This window comes from Ambystoma mexicanum, chromosome 12 (assembly GCF_040938575.1).
Source record: "Ambystoma mexicanum isolate Mex_15411 chromosome 12, UKY_AmexF1_1, whole genome shotgun sequence".
NCBI classification, from domain to species: domain Eukaryota; kingdom Metazoa; phylum Chordata; class Amphibia; order Caudata; family Ambystomatidae; genus Ambystoma; species Ambystoma mexicanum.
Genome location: NC_090936.1, coordinates 851,223,305 through 851,248,624, shown reverse-complemented (window position 1 = coordinate 851,248,624; position 25,320 = coordinate 851,223,305). Strand labels below are relative to the sequence as shown.

Here is a 25,320-nt window from a genome sequence, read left to right as displayed (position 1 = left end):
ACCATTGAATAAAGACTTACATAAGAATAAAGCATTAAGGGTTGCAAACATGACCGGCCCGATCTTTGAACTTGCGTAGAATTTGCAGAGACAACACCTATTGATCCCAAAAATCATCGGATAGACTGCCTGCCATTCCACCAGAGTTTTGCCTTTTCAGCAAGGCGTCAACATTTTTCTCGTCACTTTTGCTTCATGGGGTCCAAGCAGCAGCAAACCCCAAATGGATACAACCAGCTACGAAGTACTATAGTTGGCCAATTTGATTGAGAAAGGGCTGAACACAGTGAGGGAGAAACAAAGGCCTTTAAACCTGGTTGCGCTTCAGAACTAGCACATTCGCAATATTAACAGCAATGGAGGGTAGTGTGTGCAAGAAAATAGGCAGCAGCTGCTGTACCTTTTTTCACCAGCAAACGATGCAGCCAATGGAACTTTGTCCGAGGTTATTGAAGAATTGCACGCAGAGGTTATTGAAGAATTGCACGCACTCCATGAGATTATGACCACAGAAGTTGCCCAGCAACACCCAACAACTGGCGCAATAACCTTCTTTCCTGGGTCCTCACATGGTTGTCATTTTTTAAGATAACTGTCCCAAACCTTGTTTTGGTACTCAAAATTTGTGTGCATGTCTAGTAGTAGGGCTAGGATGATTATGTAATGGAAACAGGGGAGGAGGGACATATATGATGCCCCCGAATGTTGATGGAGTAAGGGAAGCGACACCCTGCATACACCACATACAAATACAAAAAAAGAAATGCCTGAATGTGCCCCCCCGGATGTTTACAATGCCAACCCTGGATATAGACAACTATGAGGCCTTCTGGGCAAATTGTTCGGCTGAGGAGGCGGCTTGTTTGATATTGGATTGCTCCGCAGAAGAGTATGAGGCACAATGGGGGGGAACTTGCGCAGGGTAACAAGGGTATGGATACCAAAGGACAAAAGCAGCGAGCTGATAGCAAAAGATGTGTTGATTGATAAATCGATCAAATAGGGGTAATGTTGTAAGTGTCCGGATCCAACGCTGTCAAGGGGGGCACACGTACCAGTTACACAAGCAACGTGGTGATGTAAAAGTGATGGGTGACGTTGGGAGTAGTCACGCCATGGTGCACAGCGCAGGTAGTATGGATATAGTTTGTGAAGACACACAAGCTGGTGCAGCGCAAAAAGTCATATGGAAGAATGGACAGGAGTGTGTGTAACTTGTTTAGTAATGGGGTAGCAGGTGTAGCACAGGTATAAGGGTGGGAGTACAAGGAGCCTTATGGGGTATTGTGGTAGGGGGCATTTTTTTAAACAATATGTGACCATTAGAGAATCCATGTTTTGAAGGTCCATGTTCGGCAAGCATTTTTTGTAGACACCTCATAATAAAAGGCTGTAGGCTTTTTGATAGCAAGGATAGTTTTTGAAGACCCAGCAGAAACAGTGCACAGTAATGTTGCAAGGCTGAAGTTTCCCAGGAGAGTGCAGTCCTATCAAATTCTCTCTATGAGATACTTTTAAGGCCACAGAGCTAAGCACCTGGGTGTCCAAAGGGAATTGGGAGGGAAAATTAAATCAAATACAGTTAATTAAAAAAATATTCACAGTATTGGGTAGGGTTTTTAGTATCACGCCTGGCAGCGAGGCGCAAGAACGGAGCTGGGGGTTAAGGCAAGAGTGTGGGGATTGAAGTGCGCACGACAGGGAACCAATCAGCAGAGAGAGGGTTTGGTGTTCCGAGGGTACCACATTGTATAGTGTCCTTGATGATGTCCACAGGGCACATAATTGGTCAGATGCGGTGAGAAGGTCTTGCGCCGTGCCATTCCAAGATGCCATACCCAATCAGTACGCAGCCAGTTATCCATTTGTATATGGGACAATGGCAACCAATTACAATTAAGTGTGTTTGACTGATCAGCACAATAAAGTAATTGCAGGGTGGTGTGGTAAGGGTTGGGAAGTCACAAGGGATGTTGATGTTATTTCACTCCAAGAAATTCTTTTTACCCAATAGAGGTAATCGAAGGTAAAGAATACTATATGGGGCTGACATATGTCCACCAATGAGCTCCTGTGACCTCCCCCAAAAATGTAATGAACATTTTGTATGGTCAATGTGTAATATGTGTATAAAAAGGATAGCCACAACGTGTCTCCCAGCTGTTTGGGTTCAATACATCTGCATTACTTCTTGCTTGGTGTATGCACCTTCTTGATTACTTTTTCTCCCCAGGGATTATTTTTGACAGATGTCCCCTAGTATACTGTGAACCCTAGATTGCGTACGTTTTGTGGTACGAGACTGTCAGAGCCTAAAAGGGCCTCATTTCTGTTACAAAAGGGCCCCATATGCACCTATACTTGGTTAGAGAGCCCGAAAAGGTGGCAGTAATCTTCTCCATGGCGCAAATATGCCAGATCTTTGCCCACCATATGTTAAGGGAGGGAGCCAACTTCTTTCTCCAATATTGAGCAAGAGTTCGCTTAGCTGCTGTAAGCATATGAGTGGATAGCACTGAATGGGGGCACCCAATGGTGAAGACTTCTTGATCAGGCATGTCCCCGAATAGAACCACTAAGGGATCCAAGGGAAGCTGAATACCCACAATTTGCTAGATCAAGATGATGACCCGGTGCCAGTAGTGAGGGACGGGTGGGGAGCCGATATTTATGATTCACCCTGTCCCAGTGTGTTTACATGGTCAGTGTGAAAGACAAAAAGGAGCGCTTAGAGGGTTGGCAATTTGATGAGAGCGAGGGCAGAGGGGTTAAGTTAACACCAAGATTTGCCTGCTCAAATTCCATCCAGCACTTAGTTAGCTGAGCTTTAGAGAGGATGAGTATAACTGATATTTGGGCTGCTAGCAGGTACTGGTGCATATTGGGCACCGCTATACCATCCTGTTGCTTTGGAGGAGCAAGGACTCTTCTAGACACACAGGGAGGCTTCTCCTGCCAAACAAAATCCCAGAGCTTAGATTGCAGGGTTTTAAGAGTGTCTGAGGAGAGCAACACCAGGAGAGCCTGAAAAGTGTAGTGTAATTGGGGCAGTACGTTCATTGAAATAGCCGTACATCTACCAAAGCAGGATATCTCGGTATGCTTTCATCGCTCCAGATCTTGGTACAGCTCACGGAGGAGAGACAGAAAATTATGATAAAAGAGGGCATCATGAGAACGGGTAATGTAAATTCCCATGTATTGATCTTCCTCCCACCTGAATAAATAGGCACTTTGTAATGGAAGAAGGTCCGCTCGGTGCATAGAAATGTTGAGAGGCTGATTTTGCGTAGTTAATGGCGTATCCGGAGACCCCACAGAAAACATGTAGTCCTGCGGTAATCGCAGGGAAAGTGGACACTGGGTTGGTTATCTGCTGAAAGAGATAATTTATGTGTAGTCCCACCAGTACCTATCCCAGCAATTAACAGGTTACCTTGCACACTTATAGCCAAGGGTTCAAGTGCTATGGCAAAAGGAAGTGGAGATAGGGTGCAACCCAGGGGTGTGCCATGAGAAATAGGGATTGGAATGGAGAGTCTCTGGGTCATTATAATGGACGCAGATAGACAAGCAAAATTTGCCAGGATCAATTTGCTGAAGTTGGGGCCAAAACCAAAAGCTTTTAAAACTACGGTTAGATAGGACCAGTTCATGCTTTCGAAAGCCTTAATCGAGTCAAGTGACAGGAGAGCCATCAGAATCTTCTTGGTACACCAATTCACAGCATTAATGCAAACTGCAATTTCAATTTCTTCTGTTGGATCAGAGAGAAATCTCTTTTAATAACCAATCTAAAAGGTCAGTTGGATCATAACATTCCTATTTTAGACAATAAACTGCTACTAGGTGAAAATCAGGACTCTCAGCCATGCTGCAGATGCCCTCTTATACCATAAATCCTGGCCCGCTCAGCAAAATTAACATTTATGAACGGGTGACCAGTGGATAAATGGCAAACCATGATACAAACCAAAAACTCAAAATATAAAAACAATAAATTACGTGTTACCTTTATATGGAGCAACATAGCAGCAGGTTCCATCCACTTTTTCAGTAGGAATGGCATTGTGTAAATCAGCCTCACATACTTTAGGATTTATACTTTCCATTGCCAAAACCCTAAATGGCTGAAAAGATTAAAAAGGGTTTTAATGCCCACGTTCCATGCATTCATATCAAACTACATTATACTATAGAATTACCAAAATGAGTGCCTAAAAAATGGGCGGGGGAATATTTAAGTTTACTTAAATTAAACATGCACCAATATCCACATTTTGTAAGAACTATAATTTTTTAGAACAAGCTACAGGCAAGGTAAAACATCCTAATTCTCTTGAGGCTTCTTCAAAAAGCGACATGAACTGAATAACTAATAAACTGCGTTTTTATTTATCAAAGCTTTATGTTAACAAAAAGCAATTGGCCGCAAAGCCAATTTTGCCACGGCCATAACTGCCCCATTTGAATACCCCCCCCTCCCCCCCATGCCTCCATCCCCTACTTACCTTTTCACTGCCAGGTCCTTTTCTGACCCTGCAGCGTTGGATCTGTCCCTCCTACGCGGGTCCGATCCGACGCCACAGGGTCCCCTTTTATTTGATTTTGTACTGTCCCCTGCCTCATACCTCTGGAAGAGGGGGGAGACCCCCGCTAACCCCAAAGGCAATCACTGCCAAACATGGAGAGCTGGGGACACCCACGCAAAACCCGCTCCACATGTTTGGCAGTGATTACCCAAATTGGTCGAAACTACCAAATGGTACTGGCCGTATTCGACCAATTGTACCATTCGGTCAATTCGAAACGGCTAATTTGAGTAATACCGCCCATTTATGTACAGAAACAGCTCCATATACAATGAAAACGGGAATTCATTGCCAGCAGATCAGCAAAATCAACAATCATGATAGAACTCCTGGACAAAAGAAGAACCGAGTCTATCCTGGGTTTTGTACATAGAAGTGGCTTTCTTTAGGGTCATTTACTCCTATATTGTGCATTAGCATAGTCACGTTTTAAAATGTTATTCTGCAATAAATGTGGCCCCCATCCGCCATTATAAAGGCTTTCGGGAAGGCCTGTTCCACTTTTTGACCTAAACTGCAAGTACTTCTACAACTCCATACAAAAAAGGACAAGCAATTCCAAAACCGCGTTGTTGCCTTCCCTCCCCTGCAGCAGGACTGAAAACACGATTAGAAATGTTGAGCTTTATTTAAGCATTTAGCAAAATCCATTGAATTATTAAAAAGACAACACTTTTTTTAACCAGCTTTATTTAAGTTTGGCTGCACATTAATGACATAGTGATACGATAGGTTATTTATAACACGCTTAATACCCAGAGGTTTCTAAGCACAGACCTGGGGATCGAACCTGTGTTGCTCCATTTCGTCTTGCTTCCAAGACGAGCACGTTGCCCCCGAGATATCCTCCCGAGTAACGGCGCTAATGCACCAGATACATTCATGGTAAGCTCATTGTACATCATTAACGTTTCCACCCTCCACACCATTTTCCCCCTCCCTCCTCCCAGTCCCCAAAAGAACAGGTAAGCATCATATTTATTAACAGCCTTGCAGGAACTGTGCCACTTGACATGTCTTCACGCTTATGCAGGACAGCGTAAGTCATATTCCAGTATTGGAGGCTAGCCCTCTAAACTGATGTAGCACCCCCCCCTTTTGCAGCTGCAACTTTTTCTGTCCCAAATCTGTGTCCGCCACGGGGGATGAGAGGGCCCTCAGCGGTCTTCTAGGCCTGGGCAATTGTAATCAGACGCTGCCAATGGGAGATGGGCAATTAGTCGACCATCACCCCTGAACTTGTATTTACCAGGGATTGGCACCGCTAGCAATGGCACTTCGGACTCCAATAAGAGCTGGACTTGGGCTATCGTCTCTATTGTAGAAAGTATGCACTCGTGGAGTTTCCCACCACATGTAAATATATGACCCTGTGCCCCACAGTTACACCAACAAGACGGGTCCAAAGATTTCTTGATATTATGTAACCTGACTGGAGGCTACAACAGTAAGTCAGTTTGAAAGCGCATTCCTTGTTGGTTACACATTTCGAGGAGGAGTAATTCCTTGACCATATGTCCACCCATTTCTGGTCTGCCATGGGGTGACCTAGATCTGCCTCACATTTCGCCATGTATTGAGGTCCAAGTGTCTACATATCTACCTGTAGGTGTTTGTATAGCTTGGATATGTTCCCCCCACATGGCCTCCCTGACGTGTCCCGCGAATAGTTGAAGCCCTGGGGAAGCTACTCTGTTGACTATGACCTTGGTTCTTGTGTTTTGATACAGCGCCATGGCTCCTGTGAGCCATCTGGGGCCAAGGTCTGATTTCCTTGATGCTTGTTCCATGAATTTGCTTTCAAACCTGTCAAAGGGCTTTTTGGGTGTTGACAGATAACACAGGGTCTTCTGTTGTGTTTGTTATCCCAGCAATGATGTTTAGAGTCTTGCGGATATTGTGTGCCCCCTGCCTGCCTATGATGTAGCCCACCTGATCATTATGAATGAGTTTCAGGCGAACTCTTTTTTTAGCCTTTCGGCAAAGGAACTGGCATATATTTTTCTGTCCAAATTTATTAACGATATGGGTCTATAGGACCCATAGTCCAGTGTGTCTCTTCCCTCCTTTGGGAGACCTATGATCCGCGCTTGTGTGAACGAGATGGGGGGCCCTCCCACCATCTAATATACTTTTAAACTGCTTAACCAATAAGTAAGGGCCCATGCCTTTTATAGAAGGCCAGTGTATATCAATCTTGACCAGGCGCTGAGCCCGCTCTTCGTTTAGAAATAGCATTGAGAATTTCTTTACGACTTATGGGAGACTCGAGGGTTGCTCTGTCTCCGTTTTTAGCATGGGGAGGGCGCAGCCCACCAAGGTAATCTTGGGTTTCCTTCTCAACACGTGCACTTTGTGGTGTACAGTCGAGAGTAGCATTTGCCAAAATGCTGTGTGATGTCCTCTGGTTTATTATATATTGTTCCCCTCTCCTCTCTGATTTTGTAGACCGATCTTTCTGCTCTTTGGCATCTAAGATGGGCTGCTAGTATAGTATGGGCTTTGTCAGGTATAGTATGCTAGTATAGTATGGGCTAAAGCCAGGAGCATTACTACCCAGGGGTCAAGCAGTACCCACTGCCCAGAGAGGACGAAGGGATCCAGGAGACACTAAGTGCACTACTTTAGCAAGGGATAATAGTACCCTCAAATTCACCATGAAACGCGGCTGTGTATCCGATTAAGAAAGCGACAAGGGGGTCGTGGCGTATGATCCAGGACCTTCGCCCACTTAATGATCAAGTCCAAAAGGAGATCCCTCTCGTCCCAAATCCCGCTTCCATTTGGTGTAGCATCCCAAAACAGGCCACTCATTTTACTGTGGTCGATTTAAAAAGTGCCTTCTACTCAGTGCCCCTGGATCCAAGCTCATAATATCTCACAGCATTTGCACTGGGTAGGAGGAGATATGAACACCATCAACTGCCCCAGGGGTACTGCTAGAGCCCCAGCATATTTAACAGGATATTGCACGAAGATCTCAGCAACATTCAAGTTCCAAGCACCATCATTCAGTATGTAGATGACCTTCTAGTCTGCAGCGAGCGTGAAGAAAATTGTCTAAGAGACTATTGCCCTTGTCCAGTTACTCGCCCAAAAAGGGTGTAAAGTAGACAAGAAAAAAACTGCAGTACTGTCTGACTGAGGTTCTGTACTTGGGCCAATTGATTTCAAAAGATGGTAAAAGAATAATACCCGTCAGGGCGGCGACAGTACACGCTTCAGCCAGACCACACACTGTTAAGGATATGCAGAAGTTCCTTGGAATATGCAACTAGTGTAGGGCTTGGATATTAGATTATGCAGCCTACACAAGGCCCCTCTTGCAAGGTCTAAAAGAAGCACAGAAAGACAAGACACATAAACTGGACAGCAGAAATGCAGACTGCATTCAACAGTTTGAAGGAATTGCTTAGCATGGCCCCTGTCCTAACCACACCTGACTACGAGCAGGAATTTTACCTGTTCTCACACTCCAATGGGACCCTAATGACAGCCATGTTGACACAAAAAACATCTATGGGTCACAAACCACTGGCATATTTCAGTGGCACACTTGATTCAGTAATGCATGGTCAGTTCGCTTGCGAACAGGGCCTTGCAGCTGCCGCCTTTGCTATTGAGAAGAGCTCAACAATTGTCATGGGGTGCTCTGTCACTCTGTACGTTGAACACTCCCTGTTCGCCATACTTGAAAGGTCCAAATCCACTCTCACCACACAAAGGGCATCAGCCTACGAGATAATACTCTCGAGCCCCAATATTCATGTGCTACGCTGTAAAACAGTAAATCCAGCCAAGTTCCTTACAGAGCCATGCACAGTGAAAGATATGCAAGAACATGATTGTGCCACCTATGTGGGAGAAGGAGAGGACATTCCTAAGGCTAGGGAAAATGCACTGCAGGAAGGAGAAGTGTTCTTCGTAGATGGATCAGCATCCATTTGCCAAGAAACAGTTGAAAAACATGTTAGAGCAGTAGTAGCGTGACTGGAAGATGGGGAATAAGAGGTACTGGTTAAGAAACGTTTGCCCATGTATTATTCCGCCCAAGCCGCAGAGCTAGTGGCATTGAATGAAGCACACCATGCAGCAAAAGGGTGTGCAGTGACAATATGTTCAGATTCAGCATACGTGATCACTATGGTAGATGCCGGACTATCTAGATGGAGAAAGAGGGGGTTCGGGAGGGCTGATGGGTCCCCAGTACAACATGCAGAGTTACTGAATAAATTGATTGAAGCACTTGTAGAACCCTCAGTAGTAGCCCTGGTAAAATGCCAAGCCCATACCCATAATGACAATGAGATATCTCTGGGGAATGTAGCCGCAGAGCAGCTGCCAAAGAAGCAGCATATCTGCTCATACCAATGAACACATAATGCCTATTAGTAAGCAAACAGGAAGAAGCCAAAGCAGAAAGATTTAACTCATTACCTATTGCCCAAGTCATAGAGTTCCAGAAGAGAGCCCCATCCACAGAACAAGAGTTGTGGCCCAAACAAGGGTGCACACAGTCACCCACTGATCTATTGTTGAGACAAAACATAACCGGGAAAGTAGTTATGCCCATAGAACTGTTGTGTGTGGCATTCAAACAATTGAGCTTTCCAGCACATACTTCCAAACAGCACATTGATGCTGATCTCCAGGAAGATTGCTTCATCCCAAACCTCGAGAAGTACCTCAACAAAATGGTGATCAAATGTACGACATGCCAAGTATTTAATTCAGGAATGACTCTCAGAAAACTCAGAGGGACATTACCCCGCCCTTCCGTGAGCTGCATATAGATTCCGCAGACATGATGTAATGGAGCCAGATATTTGATTCTGGTGGTGTGTCCCGTTTCAAGATGGGTGGAAGCAGGTCCTTGTGCCTACCCAGACGCGAAATGCGCAGCCAAGTTCCTCGTCAGAAAGGTGTTCCCCCAATGGGAACGCATTTCGTAAACGATTTGTTCAAAGAAGTCACATTATTGCTAGGAATAAAACACAAAATGTGCTCGATTTACCACCCACAAGCAAGAAAATCAACAGTCTCCTTAAAAGTAGGTTATCAAAACGATGCCACTCCCTAAAAAAGAACTGGATGTACTGCTTGCCATTGGCCCTTTCCCAGCTGTGTACACAACCCAGAAAGGTCCACCACCTGTCCCCCCACGAAATAGCAACTGGTCGATTCATGCAGACGCCATTGTCACCAGTGAGGAGTGTCTGATGGGCATAGAACAGCAACTGTTCCAGGGGAAGAGTTTAAAGAATATCTCACCCAGCTCACACGGGCAGTAAGATGTATTGCCAAACAAATTGTCCCTCCCCACCCCCCAGCTGTAAAGGTAAAGGAATTACAGTACTGGATGCACCTCTCAGACGTCAAGAAGGCACACGACAGTGTAGCACCTGAACTGCTGGATAACAATCAAGCAAACGTAGAAGTACTTTAGAGGGTTAATGGAGATAAGAAATACATCAGAAAAATGTAAATACTAAAAGTGATATGTAGCACAGAATTATAAAATAGATGATGAGTATAAAGTACTCTCTCTCGCTCCGTCTCCTATATCACAATCTGCTTTCACCCTTATGTCTCATCCTGTCTAAAGCTTTATTAATACCCACCTTGTGTTATCCTTTCCTATAGTTGCAATAATATTAGAGATGGTGCCGCTTTACACTAACACTGTACAGTTAGATAGCAGTAGGAATAGGCTAAGCGCCGCATGCGCATACAGCTACGAATGTGGTCTTAATTTTGTTGCCATAGTTTAACTATGATGGTTTTAGGAATATATTGGTCAGCATCTTTTATCGGGGGGCTCATATAAAAGAAAGGGGTGATATGGAAGGGAGGCAGCAATATATCCTTAAACTTAAAGAGTCTGTATAAAAATGTGTCCAAAGCAACCCCAGATATTGAATTATTAAAGAACAACGAAACTGAAAGTACATCGATTGCATTAACTGTGAAGTTACCACCCCCACCATGCTACCTCACAACCTAATATAGTACCTACCTCAACGCTTAGTAAAATATACAATGTATTCCACACCCCAGTGTCCAAAGTGAGATTAAGTCCCTCCTCCCCACTATGGTGTACCAACAAGAAACCACAGATTCTAACGTAAATGTACATACTGGTATTTTCCCCATGTAAAATCAGCAGCCTGCACATGTACAAGGATGACTATGTACTACTGAGACACTGTGTAAAAGGTTGACAGGGAAAAGACAATCTCTTTTGCATAACAGAAGAAAGAAAAGACAAGCACGTCAACACACAATGCCTACCATGGGTTAGGATAAGACATGGTTGAGGACCTTCATCATCCTGGGCAGTCTAACAGTTGGTATTCTGATATGAGTGCAACAGGAAAACGAACGACCAATGGCAGTTACTACATGTGTTCCTTAGTACTACATGCTTCTATGACGCCCAAGGTTTTAGTGCCTCCAGAAGACCCCTTAGTAGAAGCCCAATGTCTCATCCACCTCACACCTGCAGGATAAAGTGCTCCTTTCAGGCCTGCACAGTAAGATTGCAACTTCTCCCGCCAGACAAATAAATTTGCAAAGAAGGTTCGCAAGGTCCGACGTGTATCAAAGAACCAATCCTGGCATTCATGGGCACCAGCTACGCGCATAACAAACATCAAGTGTCAACCATCATGTACAAGGCTGAAGGACTGCGTGGCTTGTTGGAAGGCTGGAATGGATGGACAAGACATGTGCGCAGACATGGACAGAGCATATCACCAAACTGACATGTGTCACAGCCCTCGAAAAACCAATCAAGGTACAGCAAGAAGAAAATGATGAACTTTGTTTCTATGGGGAAGGAAAAGTGTCAATGGGTTCTAACACACGCTGCAACAGAACCTTCATCATCCCTGATCTTCTGAAAGGCACTGCTGCCCAAATGGACTATTATTGGGCGTGCAGCAAACAGGCATACTTGCACCTCCCGCCATCATGGAGAGGCTATTGTACGCTTGCAACACTGCACTCCGCATTGCTGGTGATACCGGAAGAGCATATAACGAGGGGAGCGGTGCATCTAGAGCAACCACGAGCACCTCAACCAATCGAAGCGCAACCCCTTCGTTTGCATATTCCCCGAAGAAGAGCAACATGCTCACCTATTCCGAAAGAAGCGTGCCTCCAACTACTTGTCTCAAGAGTCCTCTGACCTCCTTGCACAGATCCCTGACGAATACAAACTCTTTAACTCAGCAGAGACATTTTTTACATCACTTGTGCCCAGTGTGCAAACAAAGGCAAACGCAAAATGGCTGCAGATACTGAGATGGGAGCTCATCCAGCTGGCGAATGACACTGAGGAGGGCTTTAATGTCAAGGTAGAACTTCGAGCCCTCTGACTAATGACAATGCAAAAATCGCTACCTATTAGACCTTCTCTCTGCTATCGAAGGTGGCGTTTCCAAGAAAATCGGAAGTTCATGTTGCACATTTGTATATTCTTCAGACATCACAAGCTGACCAAAGGAGCCGGAGCTCACCTCGCGCTGCAGGAGCAGCACCAGGCTCAACCCTGCCTCGCTTTGCAGGTAAGGCCATGGGTGTCTATTGAAAAAAAGACGTCCTATCCACGGCCGTCCACTGAGCTTTGGGTACATCCGCTTTATCACTGAAAACACTGCGTGCGGATTCCAGGATGGAAAGATCCCTATATAACTGCAGAAATCGTTGCAGTTAGTAAAGGAACATCTTCCCCTTAATTGCAGCCATTCCGAACCACGAGGGTTCGACATTCTACAAGATGGCCGCCGCCTTCTGAGGCATCCGACAGAAGCCCCACCATCGACCCTCAGCCCGCCCCACATGCTGATTGGGCAAACAGCCTGCTAAAATCACCAATCACACATCGCCAGAAGGCGAAGCCAGGCCCCGGAACGAAGGCATGGGAACCAAGGCACAACGCCTGTCCTTGCCTGTCACTGCTGAAGTCTGCCGTCTGCAGGGAATGCTGCCCTTGCATTCCGAAGGTACTGTCGACAAAACACCCATATCTGCGCCTAACATTCTGTAGCGGGCCCTAATGAACCTTGCGTGGTATGTACTCCTGCAGTGTCCCCCTTTACGTTAACAGGCTAGCACTACTATCTGGAGGCTTACGGATTATATTAAGCACACTCCTGTGTATGTACACTATATCATAGCCTAAATGCTAACTCTTGTATGTCATGTGGGAGACCACTACTTCTTATTTATTTTCACCTTGAGCAGATACATTTTGCTCCCATTGCGTGTGCGGATAACTGTATCTTGGTGGACCTATAACCCAACCAACAGTGTGCGCTCGCACTTCCCCTACACCCTGCTTACATCCTCATTGTAATTTCGATCTAGTGTCCCACTGCCTATGCATGCTGAACTACGGTTTATTTGTCCCATTCGGTCTATTTGACAAAAATTCGAAACTAGGTGTGCCTTTGCTTGTGCATTTTGAACTGCTGCTTAGTTGCCCTCATTGCAAAAAGTCAAATCTAGGTGCCCCACTGACTGTATGTTCTATCTAGGTGTCCCACTGAACTGCTGCTTATCTGCCCATACTGCAAAATTTTTAATCTAGGTGTCTGTGCCAGTGTGTATACTCAGGTCAATTTATGATTGATTATAATCAGCCATTGTGAGACATCTGCACTCATTGTGCTACACTGCACTCATATTGTTCAGGTCACTTGATGTCAGGAACAGTCAATCACTGCAAGGTTTTGGCAGACTCATTGTGCCAGTTTAGGCTGCCAGGCTTTACTTTTCACACCCCTCACCGATTAGTCTAGTGAAGTTCCTAGCCAACCTCATTCACTACAATGCATCACGCCCCCAGACCACACCAGCATTACCCAGTTTCGTACGCCAGTACCTTAAAGATCGCACATTTGCCGACCCTTTACCTCATCCACCACGCATTGATCACTACTGCGGCTGTATCTGACCTACAGCTCAACTACACCACGGCCCAACACCACATACCAACCTCCATTACAACGAGTGTACCAATATCCCCTACAATGGATACTAATCTACTGTGCATACCCCCAGCATATAACAACTTTGCTCAATCCATACCTAAATGCACCAGCCCTCTGATTACAACATTTCACCACCAGACCCACCCCTAACCAACCCTGGCCCACTAGCATCAGAAATGCCAGGCTTAGATCTCGCCTGCACAATAGTATCACCCCAACTGCCTGTCACCACACTTTGGCTGATACAGGCATTTGGAATGCTGCGTCACTTAAACCTACATTCTCTATAAGGGCTAGATTGATAGCATCCAACCTCACTAGTCAACCTTGTGACACCTAAGTTAGAAACCAAAAATTAGCATCCAGATGTCACCATTGGTCCTACCACATGAACATCTCTAGCATGGTAAAAACAAATAACACTGCCCCAGTGGTGCCGATAATTGTCGCAACCCCCACTGCAAATCCGGCCAACACTGCGACCAACCTCAAAGGTGCACTTATCAACGCACGCTCTGTCCCTGCTCACGCCTTAGATATTGCAGATTTCATTGTTACAGAAAACCTTCACTTTCTTGCCATCACTGAAACTTGGTTGCATGCGGCTTCGGGTCCTTCCCTGACCCTAGCCATCCCAGAAAACTATTCCATGATCAGATGTGATAGGGATACTAAGCAAACTATGGGGGGTGGACTAGCATTTATATTCAAGAGTGCGCTTAATATTAGAGCTGCCAACACCCTACAGATGTCATTAGCTGAACTTCTCTCTATTAAACTACCGATTTCACCCAATCACACTGCTTTAGTGCATCTCTTGTACAGGCCTGCTGGCCCTACCTCAACATTTGTAGAGGACATCTCATCCATCCTAGCCTCTAGCACCAAGCCTAAATCCCAAATCATCATACTTGGCGATCTTAACTTAGGATACCAGGATACGAATGATGCCAAAGTTAACGACGTAGCCAGTGTACTGGCTGACTTCGGCCTCACCCAACATATTAATGAACCCACCCATATCAAGTGTCGCACCCTTGACTGGGTTTCAGACTTGAACTGTGCACTAAAGGTAACTTCCGTGATACCATGTGCGTGGTATGATCACCATAAAATAATATTTTCCATCAACGCCAGCCCTCCCATTGACAAACCTAACCTTGCATTGCCCACATATACACGAAACAAGAAGGATATTACGGTTGAGAAACTACTCCCCCTTATCCTCCCTTTACTTAACTCGGCCTCCTCCAGGTGTTCAGACCCTACTGCCCTAGTTGACACCTACAACCGCGTCATGCTAAAAGCTCTCAACACTATTGCCCCACTCAAACTGCGCAAACAGAAACCCTGCAACCATCTCAATTCATGGTTCACCCCGCACCTGCGTGAATTGCGCAAAGCAAAAAGAAAAGCTGAGTCACAATGGAAAAGCTCACCTACAACAGACAATAGAAATAACCTTACAACTGCCTCCATCACGTACAAAGAAGCTATCCTGGCAGCCAAAAAAGAAGTCTATAACGTTAGGATCACACAAGCTCAATCCAATACCAAGGAACTCTTTAAGATACTTAAGGAACTAGAGACTCCAGTTGCTCCATTGGATACCTGCACCCCGGACGCTGAATGGTGCTCCAATATACAAAAAGCACTACTAAACAAAATTGCCCTGCTCCAAGCCAAAATTAATATTTTTAAAAAAGCCACCTCTCAGACTCTGCGGGCATCCCCCAGTCCTTCACTACACCCGTTCCGAAGCCCTCATTCAAACCCTTCAGCTTCTCACCCTTTACCATCAAGGAAGTGGAATATATCACCTTGAAGCTGAAGCCATCTAACTGCCAAGGCGATGCCTGCCCTGCACCGGTAGTAAAGGAAGCCTCTCATGACCTCGCCCCATTCATAACCTCCTTTATTAACTCATCATTCAAATTGAGCACAGTGTCAGACAATCTCAAGGATGCGTGGGTCATCCCCCTAATTAAAAAACCTAACCTGGACCCCAGCAACCCTGCCAACTACAGGCCCATCACCACGGTGCCCTACCTACTCAAAATCCTGGATCGTGCAGCCTATCTACAAATCCAAGATTACCTTGACACCAACCACCTATTAGGTCTTAGACAATCTGGCTTCTGTCCAAGACACAGTAAAGAGACAGCCCTGATTGACCTAAAAACCCAAATTGAGGACCTGAAAGATAAGGGCAAACAAGATCTCTTACTCCTCCTCGACCTCTCCGCGGCTTTCGATCTGGTCGATCACCAAATCCTCTGCCATCACCTTAGGATAGCCGCTCACTTCTCTGACGCAACTACCTCATGGATCAGCTCCTTCTTGGCAAATAGATCCAGGAGGGTCTTCTCTCCCCTAGCCGCGGCGGACCCAGCACATGTCCCTTGCGGATTCCCACAAGGCGTGTGCGCATCGCCCACGTTGTACAATGTGTTTACCAAACCGCTCTTCGATATTCTTGACTATCTGGGTGTCTCCTACACAAATTATGCGGACGACACCCAGATAGTCGCCCGTAATGGGAAGGAGTATGTAACCGATGGCAACGCTCTCAACTCAGTCTACTCGGTCATCCAGGCCTGGATGGCACACCATGGGCTCTGCCTTAATGATGAGAAAACTGAGTTTCTCATCCTTGGCTCTCAGTCCAAACTCGTGAAACTTGGCCCCAAATATAACTCCTTCATTATTGATGGAAATATTATTAAAGTCACCAACGTCACGAAAACACTTGCATTTTACCTAGATTCCACTCTCTCGCTTGATAGGCAAACCAACTCTGTTGTCTCAGCATCTTCATACACGTTTTCCTGACAACGGACAACTGCCTGATCTTAGCCAGAACCCTCATCATGTCCAAAATTGACTATTGCAACACCCTTTACCTAGGGACTAGTCAAAGGAACCTTGATAAACTTCAGGTTACCCAGAACAATGCCATTAGGGCGGCTCTTAACATACCCAGGCGCTCCCACATCTCCTCCACCAGGCGTAACCTACACTGGCTACCCATTACACTTTGTATCTCACTCAAAGCACTTGTTCTCACCTACAAGTCACTAAATAATGCCGCTCCTACTTACCTGTCCACACACTTCATCTAGACCCTTAAGATCTGCACAGGCGCACACACTAACCATTCCCAGATTCAAGCTTCAGACAGCTAGAGGCACGAGTTTCCCAGTCCTGGCTGTTAAGCTGTGGAACCATCTACCCAATGATCTTAGGAATGTGCCAGTCCTCCAATCCTTTAAAAAAAGAACTAAACGTTGGCTGAATGAACAGGATGCTCTAGCTTCCGCTTTGTAACCTTGCAGTAGTCACTGTATACAGGCTACTCACTGTATATACTGTACTGATGACCTTTCTGCCATTCCGTTTTATACTTCTGATGCACGTTTTCTCTTATTGTAAATATGTTTATACAATGTAACTATGTAATTTTGAAACCTATCTATGTAACTATGTTCTGTAACTACCTTTCCAAACATGCACCCTGATGCCCGTGGGCATGGTGCGCAATGCAAATAAACAAATACAAATACAAATATACGCTGAAAATGGGACTATCACATGTTATTGCAGCAGTACATGAACTTGGTGTAAAAATGAGAAAAGAAGGAGTACAAGAACATGACTGGTTAAATATGGCGTTTAGCTGGGTACCCTCGTGGCTAGGAAAAATCATGAAGATGCTGGTATCCATCATTGTGTTCTTCCTGCTGATCTTCTGTGTGTGCTAGTTAGGACTCCGGTGCTGCACAAAGGTGCTGCTGAATAGTGTGAAGATGATGGCGACAATCAGCTATAGGAATTTTAACAACAAATGAGAAGCACTGATGCAAAATGGTGAAAATGATTAGCCCAAATACTGCATGGTGGCAATATACCATATAGGGGATGAGGCAGATAACTATTATCATACTACTATCAAACAGCCCCAGGATTTCGAAAATTACAAGGAGGTAAGGGTTGACCTGGATAGGGATGTAGGATGTATTTACATGACATGTACTCCTGAAGAATATGCATGACGTGGGGAGAGTTTGAGAAGTGTGTGTAGAGCATGGATGCCCATGAATGGTACCCCCTTATGGGACAAAGCAGTAAAACGGGCTGAGGAATGTTGAAATACTGTGGGGGGGTATTTGTTACTTTAGGAGTAACGAAAGCGGAGAATGTTGGGAAGATGATCCAATCCCACCCTCTAGCCTGTCCATCAGTAAGTAGATCACGTGTAGGCCAAGGGGGGGGAAGAGACACCCACCCCCATGGCACGTCCCCTTATGATAGAACATAGAGACTATAAATAGCGCTGCTCACAGGCCAGAGGATAGACACCATTTTGCATTGGCACCAACGCCATCTTTATATTAGGCCCAAAAATCATCCCTTTGTTAACTCAGCTCTCCCTTCCCCAGTGCATCGCACGGATAGTCCAAGACATTGCCACCCCCTGCCAGCTCCGGCCGAGCCTTGTTCACATGGAAGTCCAGCCATTTATTGTTGCAATTGTTTAGTGTCACTTCCACAGAATGTGCTCTCCGCAGAGCGTGAGATCGAAGAAGGCACCAGCACAAGTGCCCATCCATCTTCACTAAACTGCCCATGCCCTCTCAAACCCCACCTCGCTAGACCAGAAACTACCAGTCCCCGACGCTTCACCCTCTTTCATGTTGATAACACATCTGTCCCCGTTGCACTGATCATTCCAGAGCACCCACCATAAACATAATCCTTTGCAACATTATATACTCGTCTAACCAAGGCATGTCTGTTCGTATCATGAGGCATCAGGGAACACAAATAGTTGATCAAACCCCAAGGCGGAGACACCTGGCAGCGGGACCCTGGTATCAATGAAGGCCTGAATGTAGAGGTCCAAATGCCAATATATTAACCCATTTTATCTAAGTACCCCATTCATGCAAGGATTTTTATGTTCGCCATTATTCTCTTATTATCAGTTCCTGCTGTTTAGCTTAGACAGTTAGTAATTTGTCACATTTGTCCTGACCTTCACCGCAGAGATGAGCCCAGCTGACTCACGTGCCACCTGATCGACTGGGAAGAAGCAGCCAATTGCAGTCTGGCATCCCCTATGGAGCAGGCTGTTCCATACGGCCCCTCCAATCCGCACAATAATTTTTTACATTATATGATGATGTCAGTAATGACAAAATTGCTCAATAATGTACTGCCTGTGTAAGTTTTGGCAGAGCGCTCTTGGACAGTAGAGTTCCTTGCTTGCATACTTTAATTTTATATAAAGTTTGTTATCCTTGCAACCTATCTCTTGGTCTCATTCCCCAACGGGGTGTGGTATCCTTATTTTTGCTTATTGGGAGGACACCTGTTTGGGGGCCCACCTTCAGCGTCCTGCCTGAGCTCCGCTCTCTCAATGTGTCCATGCAGAGATATTTCACTCCAGTCCAGCCCTGGTGCAATGAATACTTTCTAGTGTCTGTAGGAAGCTGCTTACAACTACAAATGCCTTCCATCCGATTGTCTGTTATTCAGGTACTTATAAAGTGTAAAATACATTTGATTTTATACATGATATGATTTTATTTGAAAAGCCAGTGTGTCGAGGGTAGTAAATCAGTGGCCAACAGAACATTGCCTGACTGTCAATTCTGTGTGATTATATAAACTGAAATTCTGCCACGTTAGTCAGGTGTTAACTCCAAATTATTTGTCACACAGATTTATTAGGTTTCCTCTAATTGTTTTCACCAAATGCCATGTCGCTGGATTTCTTTTGCTGATTCTACCATGTTTTTTTACTGAAAAAGGCAGGGGGGACCCCCCTGCAGCCCTTCTTCCCCCTGCAACCCCACCCCCACTCTCCACCATACCCCAATTTACCATATATAGTTTTGCGGTAAAAAGGGGTAAATGGTTCCGCAAACAAATGTCTGCAAAATGCCATTCGGGGAAAGTAAGGAATAGTGGTCAGGCTACCTATGCTTGGGGGATAAAAAGTCAATGTATTACATTAGAAATGTATTATACTGTGTTGCTAATAATTCGCGTGACATTTCCTGTGATGTCTGCATTATCCTAATTACAAATTTTGAAACTTGAAGAATCCTACAGATTTTGGTCACAAAAAGTTTGCATGCATGTGGTAAGCATTGACCGAAAGTCCCAGCTGCAGTGCAATAAAGAAGTAATGGAAGTATCCTGCAAAAGCGGCCATGACTAAAAGCAAGACAGCACACTCAATAAAAACACCCAACGATGCCAACGGAAATGAGAGTCTTGACAATGCGTCTACTAATGCCCGGCTACGCGCCACCCTCCTCGCCGTGTCCCTAGCCTCCAGCCGTCTATCATGCTGTAAAATCCCACTGCTCCACTGCTACCTGATTCTCTCTCTTGAGCGAAGACTCATCCTTCACCTCCGTCACGAACACACAAGAGATTTTCTGCTGGACGGAGCACAATCGTTGCATAGTACTCCAACTTCAACTCGCGTTACCTTAGTTTAAAAAACACCTAAAAGAATAGAGTATTTAAGGTAAACTCGTTTAACAGTAATTTCAGCACTCTATTATGCTCAGTTCCGCCTTAAAACAACACTGCGCATGTGCAGTTTAGATTTTTTTTTTTGGCCACGGAAGGCAGCGCCTGCGCCTTTCGCGCTCTAGCGTGGGCGCAACGGTACCAGTCAAGAGTTGTCCGCTTCCTAGACTAGGCATGTGTATGCACTATGGAGTCTGGCTGTTCTAAGGCCAACATTGGCGAGTAAATAACTGTAGTATACGGAAACAAGCCTGCGCTGTGCGAAGTATTATGGTGAGGAGAAGATAGAAGGGTCAGTACTTAGGAGGAGGTGAGCTGCATGATGAAAGAGATGAACATAAGGTATTGTCAATTCATAATAAGGACTCCAATCAGGAAAGTGGGATGGAGTCGTTGATAAACAGAAAAATAAAACTGCAGAAAAAGAGGATGGTAAAAGTGATATGATATAAACTTAATTCGTCGTTTGTGCCATCAACGCCTATTACATTTACATACACAATTACACGTGAAATGAAATGAAACATATAAAAGCCATGACTAAATTCAATTTATGTTTTCTTGTGTAATTTGGCTATTAACAAGCCTTAAACACAGTGAGAAATAGAAAAACCATTATTACATCATCAAACACAGTAACAAACAAGTCATTATCACATCAGCACTATGATAAAATACACCTACCTAATAATGAACATTTCATATTTATACAGGAGACATTGATAGTTAAGAACACTTAAAACAATCCTATTCATCCTACTAATTTCAAGAATTCTTCCCATATATGAAAATCTGCTGAGGAAATCACCACTGAGTTTGCTCTGAACAAAGTATTCCAAAATTGGTCCGACTTAATTAATCTAAAATCCATACAAATATTTTCCTAGCCTTTTTAGTTCTGGCTATTAGGTGTCGCTGAAAGTGCTACCTATAAAACCGAAACTATTATCATTAAAGGGGCTTTGGATGCAGGTTTGTTGTAATGGTTTTCAATGCAGGTTGGCATACGAGAATGGATATGTGTTGTTTGGCCTATGTGTCCCACCCATTTATGCCCATCTGTTAAATCATCAGGATTTTCCTCCAATGTCTACCCATCTGTGGGCAAACACGCCCCTTTTTGCACTCTTTGGCTGATTTTCTACTGTGTGGTGAAGTTGTCAGCCATTACTTCCAACATGGCGCCCACCATGTGTTAATGTTATAAAAAAAGTTATTTGATTAGACTGATGCTTTAAAAAATATTGACTACAGATTTAAATGTATGTTACACATTTTAATGTATTTTGTATTTAAAATAAACAAGTAAATGTAATAATAACGTTTTGTTCGAAAATGTCCACTACTTGCTTGTGAGTGTCTTGTGTTTTCTGCTGTTAGTACCTGATTAGATATGCTGTATGTTAGTAGGCTGTGACTGGTTCTGCAGTATGTGATTTTTTTGGCACAGTGGCCATTTTTCCCCCGCATTGAGAGTCTGGTTTAGGAACTGAGGGACTACGGCTGCATTGCATATGAGTATATTATATCCCAATGTTATTGAGCTGGATGGCACCCTACTTGCTCCGACACATACAGCATCATGATTGCCTTACTTGGGATCTCTAATACAGTGCCCCGCAGTCATCTGGCGGCACTAGCCCACTCTAAGTGCATGACTGTAGCAGGCTCAAACCACATGCTGGGGTTTCCTGTTCTGCTTTCCCCTTACATACAGGATGTAAAAAAAAAAAAAAAACTCAGCCCAGCACCATTTCGTTGGACTGTTTGATGAATACTGCTCAGTGGGTAGTGGTTTCTCGTCTTAAGCAGCACCGCTGCTCTACCGCAGGCAGGCTCACAGGAGCAGCCGCTCGGGGACTCTCCAGCAGAGGTGGGAAAGAACATGGCTGACAGGAGGCAATAAGAGCGCATTCCTGACTGCCGGGGACAGGCTCCCCCGCTGACACAGCACCCTGCTGGAGGCTCAAAACTTTGTGGTGGCTGCTCGTGCGAGCCTTCAGGATGCTGGCTCCGGAGGAGAGGCTATCTGGGAAAGACAAAGAGAGACTACAGAACTGCCTTGCTCCCTGACCAGACTGAAGGGTGACTGGGGAGGCATGCGCACATGAGCAGAGCCAGAATTGGTCGCCCCCAAGTGGTCTCCAGTCCACACATTGGTTTGTTGAGCTACAACTTGATTTGGAGCTGCTAAAACGCAAGGTAAAACGTACACATCGTTGCTGCAGTTTCTAACGAGCTCAGGGATGTGTCCAGGCAGGATAGAACATTGCATGCTAGCAGCAACCCATGGTAGACCCACGAAATGGGCGGTTCCTGTCTCCCGTGGGGTTAGGAACCAACCTCTCGCCTAGACCCAATATAAGATGTGAGCTGTTTGTTGCATCTTATCATTATTTATTGAGTTGCTTCCCGCTTCCACCACTTTAAACACTTAATGTGACTCACTGTAAGCAATAAATAAGACAGGGCACAGGTGGAGAGTACTGAGGAGCTCTTATGGCACGTTCCTTTCGCCTGATCTTTTATAAGATGTTTTCCATGGTGTACTGTGCAACATTTAACTTTCAAAGTATTATTACATATCCCCTTATTCAGTACATGGCAAGCAAACGTTTTCGAAAGCGTGAATTCTTCCACATAATTTGTCTGTGTGATAGTTGGTCAAAACTTTAGGGGAGAACATTTAAGGAAATGTAGTATTTTTTTATACCTAATATTTGTGAGAGAAGCGGGAGCTCTGCCTTGAATACATTGATATTGATATTTTATTTCTATCGCGCTCGTACGCAAATGTTTCAGAGCGCGACAAGGCAAGGGAGGGGAACAGGGGAGAACAAAACAGCGATCTTACTAGGCCCAGTGTCAGGTGTCTTGACCCATGTTTGAATTATTATGCTCCAACATTTGGTGCCGTGGGCTTAGAAAATGCAAGATGGCCGGAAAACCCACATTTGTGCCAGAATCCAGGAAAACCGCGCAGTTTTTGCACACACTAAAATGGTTGCTTGACCTGCCACCCACTAGTGCGAGCGTGAGGGGCCAGAAGCGCCATGAGTGAAACGTGGTGCCAAAGGAAAAACAGCAGTGCCTGTTATCTCTAAAAAGCACTTTAAAATCACCTTTGTTTCTCTGAATGCAAGCTCAAAATGCCTATTTCAAACATTGCAAGATATTCAAAAATCTTACTGAACACCAGCAGACGTCTGGTAGAGTGAAGTCTTGTGTGCATACCAAATCTGGAAAGATGAAGAGCCTAAAATAATGTTCATAACAAAACTGGCTGAGCTGTGGATGTCAGCAGCTTAAGTGAAATTGGACTTAAAGCCACTAAAATCGAAATGTTTAAAATAAAGTAGTGACCTACTTTTGAGTGTCACATAGGTTGCAACTGTTTAAATGTCATAGTTTTGAACTTAGAATCAGCGTTCTAGCTGCATGTGTCAAAATTGTAAGTTTGATTTGAATGAAGAAAAACTGGAACAAAAGTGACATTTGGCTGAAGCCTGGCTTAAAGAGATTGAATTTTGCCCGGCAACTACCCCCGACAGGAGTTGAAACTTGCCCAGCAACTGCATTCATAGGCCTAGCTGCATTCTGCTGCCCCCACCAAAAGGAGATCACACCTCTCTGATTGAATTAGGGGAGGGGTACCTGAGACTGCAGGAAACAGAGCAATGAACTTTCCTTGGCTCAGGCAAATGCTAAATCAGGGGGTCGTAAATGGCTTCCTCCCGGAAGGAAATGGGAGGGGCACTGCCACTGTGAGCCAGCTGAGCTTGGAGGCGGGGACGAACAAGGAATTCCCCATGTGCTTTGGGACTTAAACCACACCCATCTGGGCCAGAGCATAATTTTAGAAAGATGGATATTTCATAGTACATAGTTGTCAAAATTATATCAATAATATCATGATTCCTGTGATTTTTCTGTGCACATTTTAAGAGGTGTTAGGACTCTGTGGTATGTTCTGGGTGGTTTTAGCAGAAAATAGGGTATTACTCCAAATGTATGTATGTTAAAAATCTGACACTTCATCATCTGATGCCCACATTCCTTGCGCACATTTGTGTACATTTTGGAAAAGTTTAGAAGTTGTGTTCTGGATGAAAAGGGCAGAATTCTGTCAGAAGTGAACACAACATCTTACAAAGACAGGGATCGGATGGTTTGGCGCTACAGAAAATATGTTAACTGGACATATAATATTAGAAAAATTGTACATAGATAAATATGCATTTAAGTCAAAATAGATTTGTGTGCAAAGTGACAAGGGGAGTGTTCTTTCTGTATGCCATAAAAAGGATGCCGGATGACTCACAATTCAGTTCCCCAGTCAGGCGACAGAGAATCCTATAGCCTATCAGGATCCTCAGAGGGTTGGGCATAGAAAGTCAGCCTTCCCACCCACTTTCAAAAGACATAAAAAGAGCCACTGAGACCCAGGTACACATTCACTTTCCATTTCAAACTGATTTCTTGCGAAGCACTTTGCCGGACCAGACAATATCCAGAAGACACCAGAACTAAGAATCCAGACTTGCAGCAGAGAGGCCTAGTCCAAAAGCTGAATCCTTCTCAGCAGGCCTCAGAATCCAGCCACCTAACCAAACTATTCAACAACCAGACCCAGAAAGCAGAGCTGTATCCCAGCCGCAAACCAGACCCAGACCAGACCGCTGTGCAGTGCCAGAACTTTTGCCAGAACCAGAGATCCAGCAGAGCAGAGAAACCTGTTGACCAGATCTGTGACAAGGCCCATTCCTTCCAAAATTAGGAGTGAGGATCCAGCCAGAGCTGTGCAAAACCAATCTCTTAGTTTAAAATAATCTAATTCAAACCATTTCCACCTATTTAGAACTGCATAGAAATCGTGTGTCCATTCTGTGATTCAAACCTGTGAAAGTGTCATTTGTCATTTGAATCTTACTTTATTTTCTGAGAATCTACCTCCACTCAATTGTCCGTATCTTTTGAACCGCACGTCCTAGGAGCGAGATTTAACTTTCATTTTAAAGCTAAGATCCTCAGCTTTCCAACAAGCCCTTCCTACTCTTTATAGTTTTTTTCCGTAATCGCGCTCAACGCACTCGGAAAAAGTGCAGCGAATTGCAATTTGAATCAAATTTCTCCACCTGTCAAAATCAGTCTTTTGCTGGCAACTGCTGAAATCCGTTTTCAACCTG

The 25,320-nt window shown here is 44.7% G+C and overlaps 1 protein-coding gene across 2 annotated transcripts in view; it reads right to left on the bottom strand.

Annotated features, from left to right (window-relative positions):
- The window catches only part of RLIG1 (RNA 5'-phosphate and 3'-OH ligase 1), a 493,483-nt gene extending 473,282 nt beyond the window's left edge, over positions 1–20,201 (bottom strand). Inside the window, exons 1-2 of one of the 2 annotated variants that reach the window (XM_069629330.1) lie at positions 19,975–20,201; positions 4,013–4,130 (exon numbers count right to left, since the gene is read on the bottom strand). In XM_069629330.1, coding sequence (XP_069485431.1) covers positions 4,013–4,130; positions 19,975–20,064 — 208 coding nt within the window. In that variant the 5' untranslated portion in view covers positions 20,065–20,201. Of the gene's footprint in view, positions 1–4,012; positions 4,131–19,971 lie in introns of both variants that reach the window. The other variant, XM_069629329.1, reaches the window with a different exon arrangement.
- Between the last annotated feature and the right edge of the window lie 5,119 nt (positions 20,202–25,320).